Genomic DNA, 14989 nt, shown 5'->3' on the forward strand with positions numbered 1-14989 from the left:
GCTGGGGGCCGTCAGGTCAGGGAGGGGTGGATGGGACAGGAGTCCGGGGGGGCCATCAGGGGGCAAGAAGCAGGGGGGGTCGGATAAGGGGGCGGGGACCGGGCCACGTCTGGCTGTTTGGGGAGGCACAGCCTCTCCTAACTGGCCCTCCATACAATTTCAGAAATCTGATGTGGCCCTCAGGCCAAAAAGTTTGCCCACCCCTGGTCTGTAGCCATCTCCACAGGGACAGCGTTAAGGCTGCGGCTGTGTTGGGTGGGAAGGGTCCCTCTCATTCAGTGTTTGAACTTTGAGAATGACTCTCTCCTGCAGTGGAAGGGGGTGAGGCACACAGGGCAGGGCTGAGCGCCAGCCACCTTCACTCCATGTCAATGTAGCTTTCTGGTGTGTGACTTCCTGTTGTTTTGGAAAATGGTAGTGGTGTGGGGGCCGTGATTGAGGGACAGGTGTGGATGTGTTCCTGGGTACCCCTCCCAGCCCCTCATCTCCCAGCTAAAGTCAACACCAGGGCATAAGGGGAGCCCCAATCTGCCTACCACCCGTATAGGGGAAGCGGGTTCCCCCTCAGAATTCCAGCCCCCCATGAGCAGCACGATTGAGGGAACAGAGAGAGCCCCATAATCCTTTCCCCACATTGGAACATGTGGAGACTCATACCATGTTCCGGGAGCATTACCCATCATCAGCTCCACCCAGTCTTGTGCTTTTTTCCACGTGACATGCACCAAGCTTGCTTGTTCTCAGCTCCCCATGTTCCAAGCACTATGAAACTCGTTGCCGGAGGATGTTGTGAGGGCCAAACCTATAACAGGCTTCAAAAAAGAATTAGATAAATTCATGGAGGATAGATCCATCAATGGCTATTAGCCAGGATGGGCAGGGATAGTGTCCCTAGCCTCCATTTGCCAGAAGCTGGAAATGGGCGACAGGGGATGGATCACTTCCTGATTACCTGTTCTGTTCATTCCCTCTGGAGCACCTGGCACTGGCCACTGTCGGAAGACAGGATACTGGGCTAGATGGACTTTTGGTCTGACCCAGTATGGCCGTTTTTATGTTCTTTGTTCTTATGATACACCCATTGCACAGGTAAATTCCTATGCTTCACTATAGGCCAGCATCATTTCCAATTCCAAGTGCTTCCCTTCTGCCTTTCCTTGGACCCATGGTCGTTCTCAAAGGTAAGTGGTGGCTTACCTCTGACAAGAAGTGATCCTAATCTTCCCGTACCTCAACAACTTGCTACTCAAGGGCTGCTCCTACCAAGCAGTGCTATCTTCCACCCAGATGACACTCCCTCTATTACAGAGGTTTGGTCTGCAGCTGAATTTAAAAGAAAAATCTATGTAAACCTCTAAAGTTTATAGGGGCACATATAGGCTCATTGACAGTCAGAGCCTGACTTCCCTTAGGCAGATTTGTAACATCCGGTCTAGTATGGGCAATTCAGGGGAGCCCTGGGACCACAATAAGAAACTGTCTACAGCTGCTGGGACATATGGCAGTTTGCAACTTTTTTGACCAGTCACGCAAGGCTATGCCTCCGCTGCTTCCAGGGCTGGCTCAGAACGATCTATTCCCCTGTCAGACGGCACCTTGGAGGGACAGGGGACAGAGGGAGGAACTCCCTAGACTCAGGGCAGATGGACAACTCAGGAAACCAGTCTCCACATCTATTTCAGGGCTATCTCCACGGTCTCCACATCTATCACAAGGAGCTCAGGGCTGTCAGGAATGCTTGCCTTCATTTTCAGCCCCTCACCAGGGGCAAATCAATCAGGGTCATGACAGACAACGTACCCTCTATGTTCTCGATCAATAAGCAGGGAGAAGCAAGATCCCGCTCCCTGTGTGCCGAACCCATGAAGCTAGGGAACTGGTTCATAGTTCATCAGATCCAAATTTCAGCAGTCTGCTTCCAGATATTCAGAACACCACAGCCAGTGTCCTCAGGAGCAGCACTTCTCTCAGGACTACGAATAGAAGCTAGACGCTCAAGTTCTCTACAGCATATTCCAAAGATGGGGACTGGCAGATGTAGGTCTCTTGGCCGCCTCTAGAAACAGGAAGTGTCCTCTTTTTTGAAGAAGGGTCTATTCTGTGCATTTTCCGCAGTGTCGCTGATACCAGGGGTGATGAACAAAATCAGACAGGAGACAGACAACATTATCCTGTTCTCTGCTCCATTTATCTGTGAAGACGACGTTTTTAGTAGTCATCACGTCGGCTCATAGGGTCGGGAGATTGGAACCCTGATGGCAGATCCCCTCCGTGATGGTATTCTTCAAGGGCAAAGTGTCTTTACATCCACACCCTAAATTCATGCCTAAGGTTCTGTGGCAGTTCCACGTTGACCAATCTGTTTATCTACCTGTGCTCTTTCCAAAGCTGCACAGCTCTCTGTAGGAATCCTGTTTCCATACCCTGCATGTTAGAAGGGTGTTGGCTTTTTATTATGTAGATTGGACCAAGCAATTTAGAAAGTCATCAAGGCTCTTCATCTTCTTTGCATATAGATCCAAGGGGTCCATGATCTCTGCTCAGACTATCAAGGTGAATATCTGGATGTATTATCACATGTTATGATATCAGGCGTTCATCCTCCCAAAGAGTGGTAGCACATTTGATCAGATTACAAGCAACATTCACAGCATTACATAAGAATATGCTGGTATCTGAGATATGTAGGGCTCTACGTGAGCCTCAGTACATACGTTTTTAAAACATTACACTTTAATCCATGCCACCAGATTCGATGTGGCACTTGGTTTTGCAGTACTGTCTTCAGTTCTAGTCTCAGTTCCAAGGCTCCCTCCTCCCTCGGGGGATACTGCTTGGAAGTCACCTGAAGTGGAGCACCCAAGGGACACATGAAAAAGAAAAGGAGGTTACTCCCTTTGTGCAGTAATTACGGCTCTTTGAGACGTGTCCCCCTTTGGGTGCTCCACTACCTGGTTCGGCTGAAGGTGGTTCCACCCACACACTCCTATGTAGCCTTGGTGTACGGCACAGGGAGCACGCATGGTCTGAACCGACACTGCCAACTGAAAATCTCTGATCGAGAGCTCAAGAGGCGCATGCGTGCCTGAAATGGAGCATCCATAAGGGGACACATCTTGAAGAACTGCAGTTACTGCACAAAGGGAGTAATCTCTTCTTCTCAGCTTCCCTGTATGCCTCTTACATGCATTGAGTCTGCCTGTTCTCAGCTTCCCCATGCCTTTCTCAGGGAAATTCCTGATGGGGAGGGGAAGGGATCACAGGCTCCCCTCCTCCTGCCCCACTCCTGCTGCTCAGCAGGCTCAGAGCTACTGTCTACAAATATGTAACATCAAACACAGCACTTGCCTCCACAACCCTTGTGTCCCCCTCCTGATGCCTCCTCACCCCAAACAGAGTGTGATTGTGAACAGGGCATCCCCATAGTTCTTAGATCAGGTCCCTGGAGATGCCAGATATACTACAGATGAGGAAACTGAAGCACAGAGAGAGAGCTCAAGCAACTCGAGCCAAGAGATGCAAAGCAAGGAGAAGAAGGGTAAACAGGATGACCCACGTAATTATAGGCCTGTCAATCTGACATCAGTCCCGGGCAAGATAATGGCGCAAGTGATACAGGAGTCAACTGATAATGAATCAAAGAAGGGTTATATAATTAATGCCAATCAGCATGGATTGATAGAAAATAGATGCTGTCAAACTAACTTGATATCTTTTTTTGATGAGATTGCAAGTTTGGTTGATAAAAGTAATAGCACTGATGTCATATACTTAGACTTCTGTAAAACGTTTGAGTTGGTACTGCATGACATTTTGATTAAACATGTAGAAAGTTATAAAATTATCATGGCACAAGTTACATAGATTAAAAGCTGGCTAACTGATAGATCTCAAAATGTAACTGTTAAAGGGGAATCCTGATTGAACTGGTGTGTTTCAAGTGGGGTCCTACAGGATCTGGTTCTTGGCCCTATGCTATTTAACATTTTTATCAATGACCTGGAAGACAAAACCGTCATTGGTAAAATTTGCAGTTGACACAAAAATTGGGGGAGTGGTAAATAATGAAGAAGACAGGTCACGGGTAGAGAATGATCTGGATCACTTGGAAATTGGGGCACAAGCAAACAAATGTATTTTAATACATCTAAATGTGATATACACATCAAGGAACAAAGAATGTTGGCCAACCTTATAGAATGGGGGACTCTGTCCTGGGAAGCAGTGACTCTGAAAAAGACTTTTTGTGAGTCCAGGGATAGATAATCAGTTGAACTTGACTCCCAGTGCAACACTGTGGCCAAAAGGACTAATATACAATCCTTGGATCCATAAACATAGGAATCTCAAGTAGGAGTAGAGAGGTTATTTTACGTTTGTATTTGGCACTTGTGCGACTGCTGCTGGAATACTGTGTCCAGTTCTGGGGTCTACAATTCAAAAGGATGTTGATAAATTGGAGAGGGTTCAGAGAATATCCACAAGAATGATTACAGGATTAGAAAACCTGCCTTATAGTGTTAGACTTGAGGATCAAAGGGTATGTCTACACTACGAAATTAGGTCGAATTTATAGAAGTCGGTTTTTTTGAAATCGGTTTTATATATTCGAGTGTGTGTGTCCCCACAGAAAATGCTCTAAGTGCATTAAGTGCATTAACTCGGCGGAGCGCTTCCACAGTACCGAGGCAAGCGTCGACTTCCGGAGCGTTGCACTGTGGGTAGCTATCCCACAGTTCCCGCAGTCTCCGCTGCCCATTGGAATTCTGGGTTGATATCCCAATGCCTGATGGGGCTAAAACATTGTCGCGGGTGGTTCTGGGTACATATCGTCAGGACCCCGTTCCCACCCTCCCTCCCCCCGTGAAAGCAAGGGCAGACAATCATTTCGCGCCTTTTTTGTCTGCTGCCAGCCAAAGATGTAAAGGATAGATGGAGTGGGTCAGAACAAGAAATAGACCAGATTTGTTTTGTACTCATTTTCCTCCTCCCCTGTCTAGATCACACTGCAGTCAGTCACAGAGAAGGCGCAGCGAGGTTAATCTAGCCATGTATCAATCAGAGGCCAGGCTAACCTCCTTGTTCCAATAACAACGATAACTTTGGTGCACCATTTCTTATTGGAACCCTCCGTGCAGTCCTGCCTGAAATACTCCTTGATGTACAGGCACACCCTTTGTTGATTTTAGCTCCCTGAAGCCAACTCTGTAAGCGGTGTCGTCAGTCGCCCCTCCCTCCGTCAGAGCAACGGCAGACAATCGTTCCGCGCCTTTTTTCTGTGCGGACGCCATACCAAGGCAAGCATGGAGGCCGCTGAGCTCATTTTGGCAATTAGGAGCACATCAACCACCACACGCATTATCCAGCAGTATATGCAGCACCAGAACATGGCAACGCGATACCGGGCGAGGAGGCGACGTCAGCGCGGTCCCGTGAGTGATCAGGACATGGACACAGATTTCTCTGAAAGCATGGGCCCTGCCAATGCATGCATCATGGTGCTAATGGGGCAGGTTCATGCTGTGGAACGCCGATTCTGGGCTCGGGAAACAAGCACAGACTGGTGGGACCGCATAGTGTTGCAGGTCTGGGACGATTCCCAGTGGCTGCGAAACTTTCGCATGCGTAAGGGCACTTTCATGGAACTTTGTGACTTGCTTTCCCCTGCCCTGAAGCACATGAATACCAGGATGAGAGCAGCCCTCACAGTTGAGAAGCGAGTGGCGATAGCCCTGTGGAAGCTTGCAACGCCAGACAGCTACCGGTCAGTTGGGAATCAATTTGGAGTGGGCAAATCTACTGTGGGGGCTGCTGTGATGCAAGTAGCTCACGCAATCAAAGATCTGCTGATATCAAGGGTAGTGACCCTGGGAAATGTGCAGGTCATAGTGGATGGCTTTGCTGCAATGGGATTCCCTAACTGTGGTGGGGCTATAGACGGAACCCATATCCCTATCTTGGCACCAGAGCACCAAGCCGGCGAGTACATAAACCGCAAGGGGTACTTTTCGATAGTGCTGCAAGCTCTGGTGGATCACAAGGGACGTTTCACCAACATCAACGTGGGATGGCCGGGAAAGGTGCATGACGCTCGCATCTTCAGGAACTCTGGTCTGTTTCAAAAGCTGCAGGAAGGGACTTTCTTCCCAGACCAGAAAATAACTGTTGGGGATGTTGAAATGCCTATATGTATCCTTGGGGACCCAGCCTACCCCTTAATGCCATGGCTCATGAAGCCGTACACAGGCAGCCTGGACAGTGGTCAGGAACTGTTCAACTACAGGCTGAGCAAGTGCAGAATGGTGGTAGAATGTGCATTTGGACGTTTAAAGGCGCGCTGGCGCAGTTTACTGACTCGCTTAGACCTCAGCGAAACCAATATTCCCACTGTTATTACTGCTTGCTGTGTGCTCCACAATATCTGTGAGAGTAAGGGGGAGACGTTTATGGCGGGGTGGGAGGTTGAGGCAAATCGCCTAGCTGCTGGTTACGCGCAGCCAGACACCAGGGCGGTTAGAAGAGCTCAGGAGGGCGCGGTACGCATCAGAGAAGCTTTGAAAACCAGTTTCATGACTGGCCAGGCTACAGTGTGAAAGTTCTGTTTGTTTCTCCTTGATGAAACCCCCCGCCCCTTGGTTCACTCTACTTCCCTGTAAGCTAACCACCCTCCCCTCTTCCCTTTAATCACCGCTTGCAGAGGCAATAAAGTCATTGCTGCTTCACAGTCATGCATTCGTTATTCATTCATCACACAAATAGGGAGATGACTACCAAGGTATCCCAGGAGGTGTAGTGGAGGAGGGAAGGAAAATGCCACACAGCACTTTAAGCACAGCACTTTAAAAGTTTACAACTTTAAAATTTATTGAATGACAGCCTTCTTTTTTTTGGGCAATCCTCTGTTGTGGAGTGGCTGGTTGGCTGGAGGCCCCCCCACCGCGTTCTTGGGCGTCTGGGTGTGGAGGCTATGGAACTTGGGGAGGAGGGCGGTTGGTTACAGAGGGGCAGCAGTGGCAGTCTGTGCTCCAGCTGCCTTTGCTGCAGCTCAACCATACACTGGAGCATTCTGGTTTGGTCCTGCAGCAGCCTCAGCATTGAATCCTGCCTCCTCTCATCACGCTGCCGCCACATTTGAGCTTCAGCCCTGTCTTCAGCCCGCCACTTACTCTCTTCAGCCCGCCACTTACTCTCTTCAGCCCTCCACCTCTCCTCCCGGTCATTTTGTGCTTTCCTGCACTCTGACATTATTTGCCTCCACGCATTCGTCTGTGCTCTGTCAGTGTGGGAGGACAGCATGAGCTCGGAGAACATTTCATCTCGAGTGCGTTTTTTTTTCTTTCTAAGCTTCACTAGCCTCTGGGAAGGAGAAGATCCTGTGATCATTGAAACACATGCAGCTGGTGGAGAAAAAAAAAGGGACAGCGGTATTTAAAAAGACACATTTTATAAAACAGTCGCTACACTCTTTCAGGGTAAACCTTGCTGTTAACATTACATACATAGCACATGTGCTTTCGTTACAAGGTCGCATTTTGCCTCCTCCCACCGCGTGACTACCCCCTCAACCTTCCCCCCTCCCTGTGGCTAACAGCGGGGAACATTTCTGTTCAGCCACAGGCAAACAGCCCAGCAGGAATGGGCTATACTGAGTGTCCCTGAAGAAAAGCACCCTATTTCAACCAGGTGACCATGAATTATATCTCACTCTCCTGAGGATAACACAGAGAGAGAAAGAACGGATTTTGGTTGAATGCCAGCAAACATACACTGCAATGCTTTGTTCTACAGTGATTCCCGAGTATGTGTTACTGGCCTGGAGTGATAAAGTGTCCTACCATGAAGGACGAAATAAGGCTGCCCTCCCCAGAAACCTTTTGCAAAGGCTTTAGGACTACATCTAGGAGAACCGCAAATGCCAGGGCAAAGTAATCCTTTCACATGCTTGCTTTTAAACCATGTATAGCATTTTAAAAGGTGCACTCACCAGAGGTCCCTTCTCCGCCTGCTGGGTCCAGGAGGCAGCCTTGGGTGGGTTCGGGGGGTACTGGCTCCAGGTCTAGGGTGAGAAACAGTTCCTGGCTGTCGGGAAAACCGGTTTCTCCGCTTGCTTGCTGTGAGCTATCTACAACCTCCTCATCATCATCATCTTCTTCGTCCCCAAAACCTGCTTCCGTATTGCCTCCATCTCCATTGAAGGAGTCAAACAACACGGCTGGGGTAGTGGTGGCTGAACCCCCTAAAATGGCATGCAGCTCATCATAGAAGCGGCATGTTTGGGGCTCTGACCCAGAGCGGCTGTTCGCCTCTCTGGTTTTCTGGTAGGCTTGCCTCAGCTCCTTCAGTTTCACGCGGCACTGCTTCGGGTCCCTGTTATGGCCTCTGTCCTTCATGCCCTGGGAGATTTTCACAAAGGTTTTGGCATTTCGAAAACTGGAACGGAGTTCTGATAGCACGGATTCCTCTCCCCAAACAGCGATCAGATCCCGTACCTCCCGTTCGGTCCATGCTGGAGCTCTTTTGCGATTCTGGGACTCCATCATGGTCACCTGTGCTGATGAGCTCTGCATGGTCACCTGCAGCTTGCCACGCTGGCCAAACAGGAAATGAGATTCAAAAGTTCGCGGTTCTTTTCCTGTCTACCTGGCCAGTGCATCTGAGTTGAGAGTGCTGTCCAGAGCGGTCAGAATGGAGCACTCTGGGATAGCTCCCGGAGGCCAATACCATCGAATTGTGTCCACAGTACCCCAAATTCGAGCTGGGAACGTCGATTTAAGCGCTAATCCACTTGTCAGGGGTGGAGTAAGGAAATCGATTTTAAGAGCCCTTTAAGTCGAAATAAAGGGCTTCACTGTGTGGACGGGTGCAGGTTTAAATCGATTTAACGTTGCTAAATTCGACCTAAAGTCCTAGTGTAGACCAGGGCTCAGTCTATTTATCTTAACAAAGATATTATTAAGGGGTATGTTGATTACAATCTGTAAGTACATACACAGGGAACAAATATTTACTAATGGGCGCTTCAGTCTAACAGATAAAGGTTTAACATGATCCAGTTGCTGGAAGTTGAAGCTAGACAAATTCAGGTTGGAAATAAGGTGTAAATTAACCACTGGAACAATTTACCGGAGGTGGAGAGGGATGGATTCTCCATCACTGGCGATTTTTAAATCACTTTTGGATGTTTTTCTTAAAGATCTGCTCTAGGAATGATTTTGGGCCAGTTCTCTGGCCTGTGTTATACAGGAGGTCAGATTAGATCATCAAATGTTCCCTTCTGGCCTTGGAATCTGTGAAGTCTGCACTCGAGTCCTGGGCAGAACCTGAGTCTCCTGGTCCCTAGTCCATTCCAGTAACCAGAGCCCCATTCTCCTTCCTTATGCAGCCCCTTCCTCGCACACTGCACTGATGTACTGTCAGGTGACCATTTCACTTCGCAGATGCATTGCCAAGGGCAGAGTGGCCCAGTGAATGAGATTTGGTCTGCTGTATTATACACTGGGGTCCTGATTTGATCTTGTGCAACCTCAGTCATTTTAGCTGCAAACTAATACCAAGAGCCGTGAGGTGCAGAGGAATATTAACAGCTGTCAGCAGAAGACAAGACTTGAATTCATAGTCTTTGGGTACCCTGGCCAATATACCTTCCACCAGGCCACAGAATAATTTGTAAGCCATTCACGTTATTTCAATGGCTGAACTGGCATTTGCTCATATCTGTGATGAGCCTGCTCCTAACTGGGACTAGCCTGAGCCTGCACAGGCCACCATCGGGCCAATCTCCACTTGCTCCGCAGAACCAAACAGACCAGCTAATAATCTTGTCTGGTTGTTTGGGGCCAGGACTGGGTGGTGTACACTGACTACAGGAGAGCTCAGGGACAGTGGCATCTGTTTGATTCTCCCCTCTGATCTCAATATGGGCATGAAAGGTTATAAGAACCTGTCATTTTTTAAAAGCTGGTTCTTGGCCGAGTGAGCTGAGATTTGCACTGCATGCTCTCGTGCTGCTCATGGTGGCACGGCAGCACTTACACTGCTTCAGCCATAACTGCAGAGTCGCTCCCTGGGAACGTGTGTTCGAGTGTAAATGTAATCCTAAACGGCTATTGCTGTTAGGCTTTCAGTGCTGCCTCTTCCGGCTGAGCTCCTCTGGGAAGGAACCATCCCATCATGAATGTCAGAGAAGCAGCTCATGAGTTGTGAGGTTTCCATAAGCCAGTAACAGCTGTGGTATCCCCATGCTAGTGCTTTATGCATTGTCTCCCTCTCATAGGATGTATTTTTAATAACCTGCATTAGCTACCTCAAGTGTCGCACTTCCCTGTTAGGGTTATTGTAAATGTAGAGGAAGGACCCCTTTTCTTCCTGTGAACTACCAGTGTGAACGCAGCATAGCTCATCAGGACATGTATGTCCCATTGCGCCACCTCCAAGGTCGGGCATGGTATTCTGTGTGTTAATGTTCTGCATGTGGTCACTGTCCTCACTAGCTAGGCCTTGTTCTATGACCCTTACAAATTAGACTTGTTTGGCGTTCAGTCTTGCCAAGCCCTACAGTGGGTGTGTCTGTATTGAAATGGCCCTTCCCTGACCCAGCTGCAGAGTGCAGGCTGGGACTGTCTTGGAGAGGGAGTCAGGGACCTGCAGCTCAAGGGGAGCTCAAGGGAAAGGAGGGTTTGAATTCTCTCCTGTGCTGACAGCCCCTCCTACTCTGCTTAGCTCACACATTTGGTACATGACTCCACAGTCAGTGGAGACCTATTTTCCTAGGTTGCTTTCAAACACAAGCGTGTTAGTGATGATTGCAGGATATGTGAATGGAGTCGTGGGGGAGGACTTAGTGCAGGATGGAATGAATTCCCAGGTATTCAAGAGCAGGTGCAGCAGAGGCAAGGGTGATGTGGGCGCTGGGCTGGAGTAGGTGGCTTACCAGCCTTTTCCCCTCTCTAATTAATGGGATGCGCTTCCTTGCCTCCGTTGTGAAGAGCGCCCGTGTGACATAAATGCCTGACACTAGTGAGGTCGGTTAGGTTTTATACTCTCAGGTATGGTGTGGCAAAGAAATCTTGTATTTCTTCCCTTGTTATATGCCAAGCACTTGTGACTTTGAAGCTAATTAATTGGGGGCGGCGGATGTCATCTGCAAGTGGGCAGTTAAAGCAGATGTGAGCCAATGTGCTCTGGCAGATAAAGCTCATGCTATGTTTGGCAGGCCAGACAGCTTCACTGAGCATCCTGCTCTGCAACTCATGGCTTACTGTCCCTGATAGGAGAGGGGAGGGGCAGATAAAGAAATTGTTTAATTCTCCTGAGTAAGTAATAAAATAAAGGCAAGATCCTGACTTCCCTATAAAGCAACTTCATAAGCATCTCAGTGCATCTTGGAGAATCAAACCATTTGTCAGCTTCAAAATTCCTGGCTGCCAGCAGTGGAAAGTTTTCCTTCTTACTGGCATGCTCATGGGTTCAAATGGAATTTGGTGTTTTAAAATACAGTTATCAACTGCTCTCCATGATCCACTCGCAGACTGGCACAGTGAGTATTTGAGTTATAATCCCGTTTCTTCAGACATGTGAAGTATTTTGCCTTAGGCCTCAGAGGTCATGCATTTGGAAGGTAGAGCCTTGATTTCTGAAACCTCTCACGCTGCTGTCATCATTAAATTATCTCTCGTATCCTCTGCTTTTGTGTGATCAGCACTGCTTTTCTTACATTTTGAAATAATCATCTGAATGGTAAGTCCCGAATCTCTCCTGTGGATAGCCCTGCCATTTCTTTCCATTTTCCATCACTTGTTCCTATAATTTTTTTTTTCCTATTCAACAAACGCTTTTATTGTCTATCCTAGAACTCTTCTATTTTATCCAGTTTGCTTTGATTTGATACTTTATTAAATGCTCTTTGGGAACTATGCGTAAAAGATGTAGCTGCCTTTCCTTTGTTGGTCATTACAGTCATTTCTCCAAGGTACTCAGCAGTTTAAGCAGGAACTGTCTTCTCCTAAATATAATCAAATTATGGTTTTCAAGGATTTCCTTCTGTACATCCCAGCTGTTTGTTTATGATATGGTCAGAGAAACACACACACGCTGATAGTTGTTTGAAACAAGCCTATCTTCCTGTCTGCCCCTAATATGATAGATGACCTATACTTGAAGTTTCTCCTCTCTTTCCATTTTCCTGCAGGAAGAAGAAGGTGAGGACGCAGACATCTCTTCTGGTCCTTCAGTCATTAGCCACAAGCTGCCTTCTGCCCAGGCCTTGCATCACTTCACTCCTCGTTACTCCGAGATGGGTTGTGCTGGGATGCAGCTGCGAGATGCTCATGAAGAAAATCCAGAGAGCATTCTCGATGAACATGTACAGCGAGTAATGAAAACGCCAGGTTGTCAGTCCCCTGGACCAGGCCGCCATTCACCTAAGCCCCGGTCACCGGAAAGTGGCCATGCTGGAAAGATGCAAGGGACAATACCTCCAGGGCATGGCAAGCATGCAACAAAATCAGGAATGAAACTGGATGCAGCTAACTTATACCACCATAAACATATCTACCACCACATTCATCACCACAGCGTGATGAAACCGAAGGAGCAGATTGAGGCTGAAGCCACTCAGAGAGTGCAAAACAGCTTTGCTTGGAATGTAGATTCACATAACTATGCAACAAAATCCCGGAACTACACTGAAAGCATGGGCCTGGCTCCCAACCCTGCAGATTCCTTGGGCTACAGGTGAGTGCAGGACCAGTGGGAGTCCTATAGCCATTGCTTTGTAGAAAGGTCACTTGGGAATGGACTGCATCATGCAAATAAATGCACAAAATGGGCTTGGGTCCCCGCTTGTAGCAGAGGTGTGGAATTCAGGAGTCACTCTGGGCTGTTCTCTGAGCATGGCAGTCCATGTTGGGACAGGGTGGAGTGCCGCTCTTCTCCTTGGCAGTCCGTTTCCTTCAGCAGTGGATCTCTCCACAGTCGTTCATGCCATCCCTTATCAGTTCTGGGGTATGTTGCTGCAAAGACTCCCTTTAAAGTTGCCCTGGAACTGCAGCAGCTATAGTGCACGGGTGCTGTTTTGCTCCTTTACTAGTGGTGATATTAATGTTGTATCTAGGCGCTCTCTGTGTGCTGTACCTAGGATCTCTGTGTGCTGTACCTAGGCTCTCTCAATGTGCTGAAGGTGCCTAAAAGTTGGCTTCTCCTCACCTCCTGCATTCACAGCCCCCAAACTAATGGCTTTGTTTCAGGGCCTTGTTAATGGGGAGTGTCAATGCAAGTGCGTAAGAGCCCTTCATAATTCAGGACCAAAGGGACTTGCTGGAACTTCCTGTCCCTGTCTTGCAAAAGTAACCAAGATTAGCTAGGTTGACCTAGCCCTCCATCCCAGCGTTCAGTCTGATAGGGTCAGGGCCGCCGTTTCTCAGTGACGGGGCCATTTCTTGGGACCATCTGCCTGAGGACGATCACTGGAGGATCTAAAATTTCTTCCTGTTCCCACCTCTCTTTCTGCTCAGGTGCAGGGGAGAATGCAGTGATGAGAGTTTGTTACTGTTCCATTGGGCCGGGTTTTTTTAGTTACATTATTGCATTATTCTTGTAGGCATCATCCAGATTTCATTCTGACCCCGCTGATGGGTGCTCAGTAAATCCCCTGTACTAATAAATGTCACAGTGTGGAACTAATTGAGAGGGCTGGCTGCAAGCCCCAGGTAGTAGGAGCTTTGGTGGGCAAACTGGCTGAGTGGGCCTGGAGAGTCACTAACTCCTCCCTAGGATGGGAGGTGTGGGGCACAGAATAGAGCAGCCTAAGCAACACAGCTCCTTTGATAGGAGGAGGAGCAGAGAGGCTGAAGCTGCTGCATTTTCCCCAGGAGGAAGGGGAGGAGAGCAGTTGTGCTTCCCCTTTAAGGGTAGGGTAGTGGGGGCCAGAGAGCAGAGGGATCGGGGCAGAAGCGCAGAGGAGCCCACAAAGCAGAAGTGGGGGAGGGAGACCAGAACTGATTCATTTGGAGGAGGGGGAGGGGGTGGGAGGGTGGAGGTTGATGATGGGCTGGCATGAGCTAGTTCTGCAGGACTCTGGAAGAGGGCTGCTCGAATACTCCACCAGGACAGGTTGGTATATAGTCCTTGGGGGGAGTAGGTGTTGAAGAGTCTAAAAGCCCTGCACTGTTCACATTGCAGCCTGGCAGCATCCTACAGGCACGGGCTCTCAGGGATTGCTGCGTTTCCTGGAATCTAGCCCTGATGTAAAATAAAGAGTGAGCTCTTTTGGTTGCAGAGAAGCTTCACAGTGTACTCAAGACATAAGCAGAGAGCCTATGGGGAGACCAGGAAGGAGTTTCCCCTCTGGGGTATTACTCAGTCATTTGCCCTATTCTGAAGCATCAAGGAGAACACTGGACTTGGTAGGCCTGGGGTATCAGACTCTCGATGAGTCCGCAGTCTGATCTTGTGTGGAAGGAAGAAGAGACCCAGACTTGGAGCAATGCTCCGATCTGGAGTGGCAAATCCTATTCTGGGTGGTATATTTCAGATCCAGAACTGGCCAGATGGTCTAAGATTGGACTATGTTGCCATGTTGAGGCTAAGAGTTTGGCATTTAGCCCAGTCTTTCACTCCCTCACCAGGATGTTCTGCCAAGCATTGCATCTAGGGCTGTCAAGTGATTCAATCGCGATGAATCGCACTGTTAATAATAGAAATCCAAAAATATTCAAATAAATGGTAGTTTTCTACATTTTCAAATATATTGATTTCAATTACCACACAGAATACAAAGTGTACAGTGCTCATTTTATATTATTATTTTTAATTACAAATAGTTGCACAGTAAAAAACAAAAGAAATAGTATTTTTCAATTCACCTAATAAAAATAATGTAATGCAATCACCTTATCATGAAAGTTGAACTTACAAATGTAGAATTATGTACAAAAAAATAACTGGACTCAAAAATAAAAATAAAACAATGTAAAACTTTAGTGCCCACAAG

At 48.1% G+C, this 14989-nt stretch overlaps 1 protein-coding gene across 5 annotated transcripts in view; it reads left to right on the forward strand.

Moving 5' to 3' along the window:
- AXIN1 (axin 1) overlaps positions 1-14989 on the forward strand; it is a 177438-nt gene that overhangs the window by 139977 nt on the left and 22472 nt on the right. For all 5 annotated transcript variants that reach the window (XM_073362703.1, XM_073362701.1, XM_073362705.1 and 2 more), the window contains one exon: positions 12188-12732. In XM_073362703.1, coding sequence (XP_073218804.1) covers positions 12188-12732 — 545 coding nt within the window. The remainder of the gene's footprint in view (positions 1-12187; positions 12733-14989) is intronic.

Source organism: Lepidochelys kempii, chromosome 10 (assembly GCF_965140285.1).
Source record: "Lepidochelys kempii isolate rLepKem1 chromosome 10, rLepKem1.hap1, whole genome shotgun sequence".
Taxonomy (NCBI): domain Eukaryota; kingdom Metazoa; phylum Chordata; order Testudines; family Cheloniidae; genus Lepidochelys; species Lepidochelys kempii.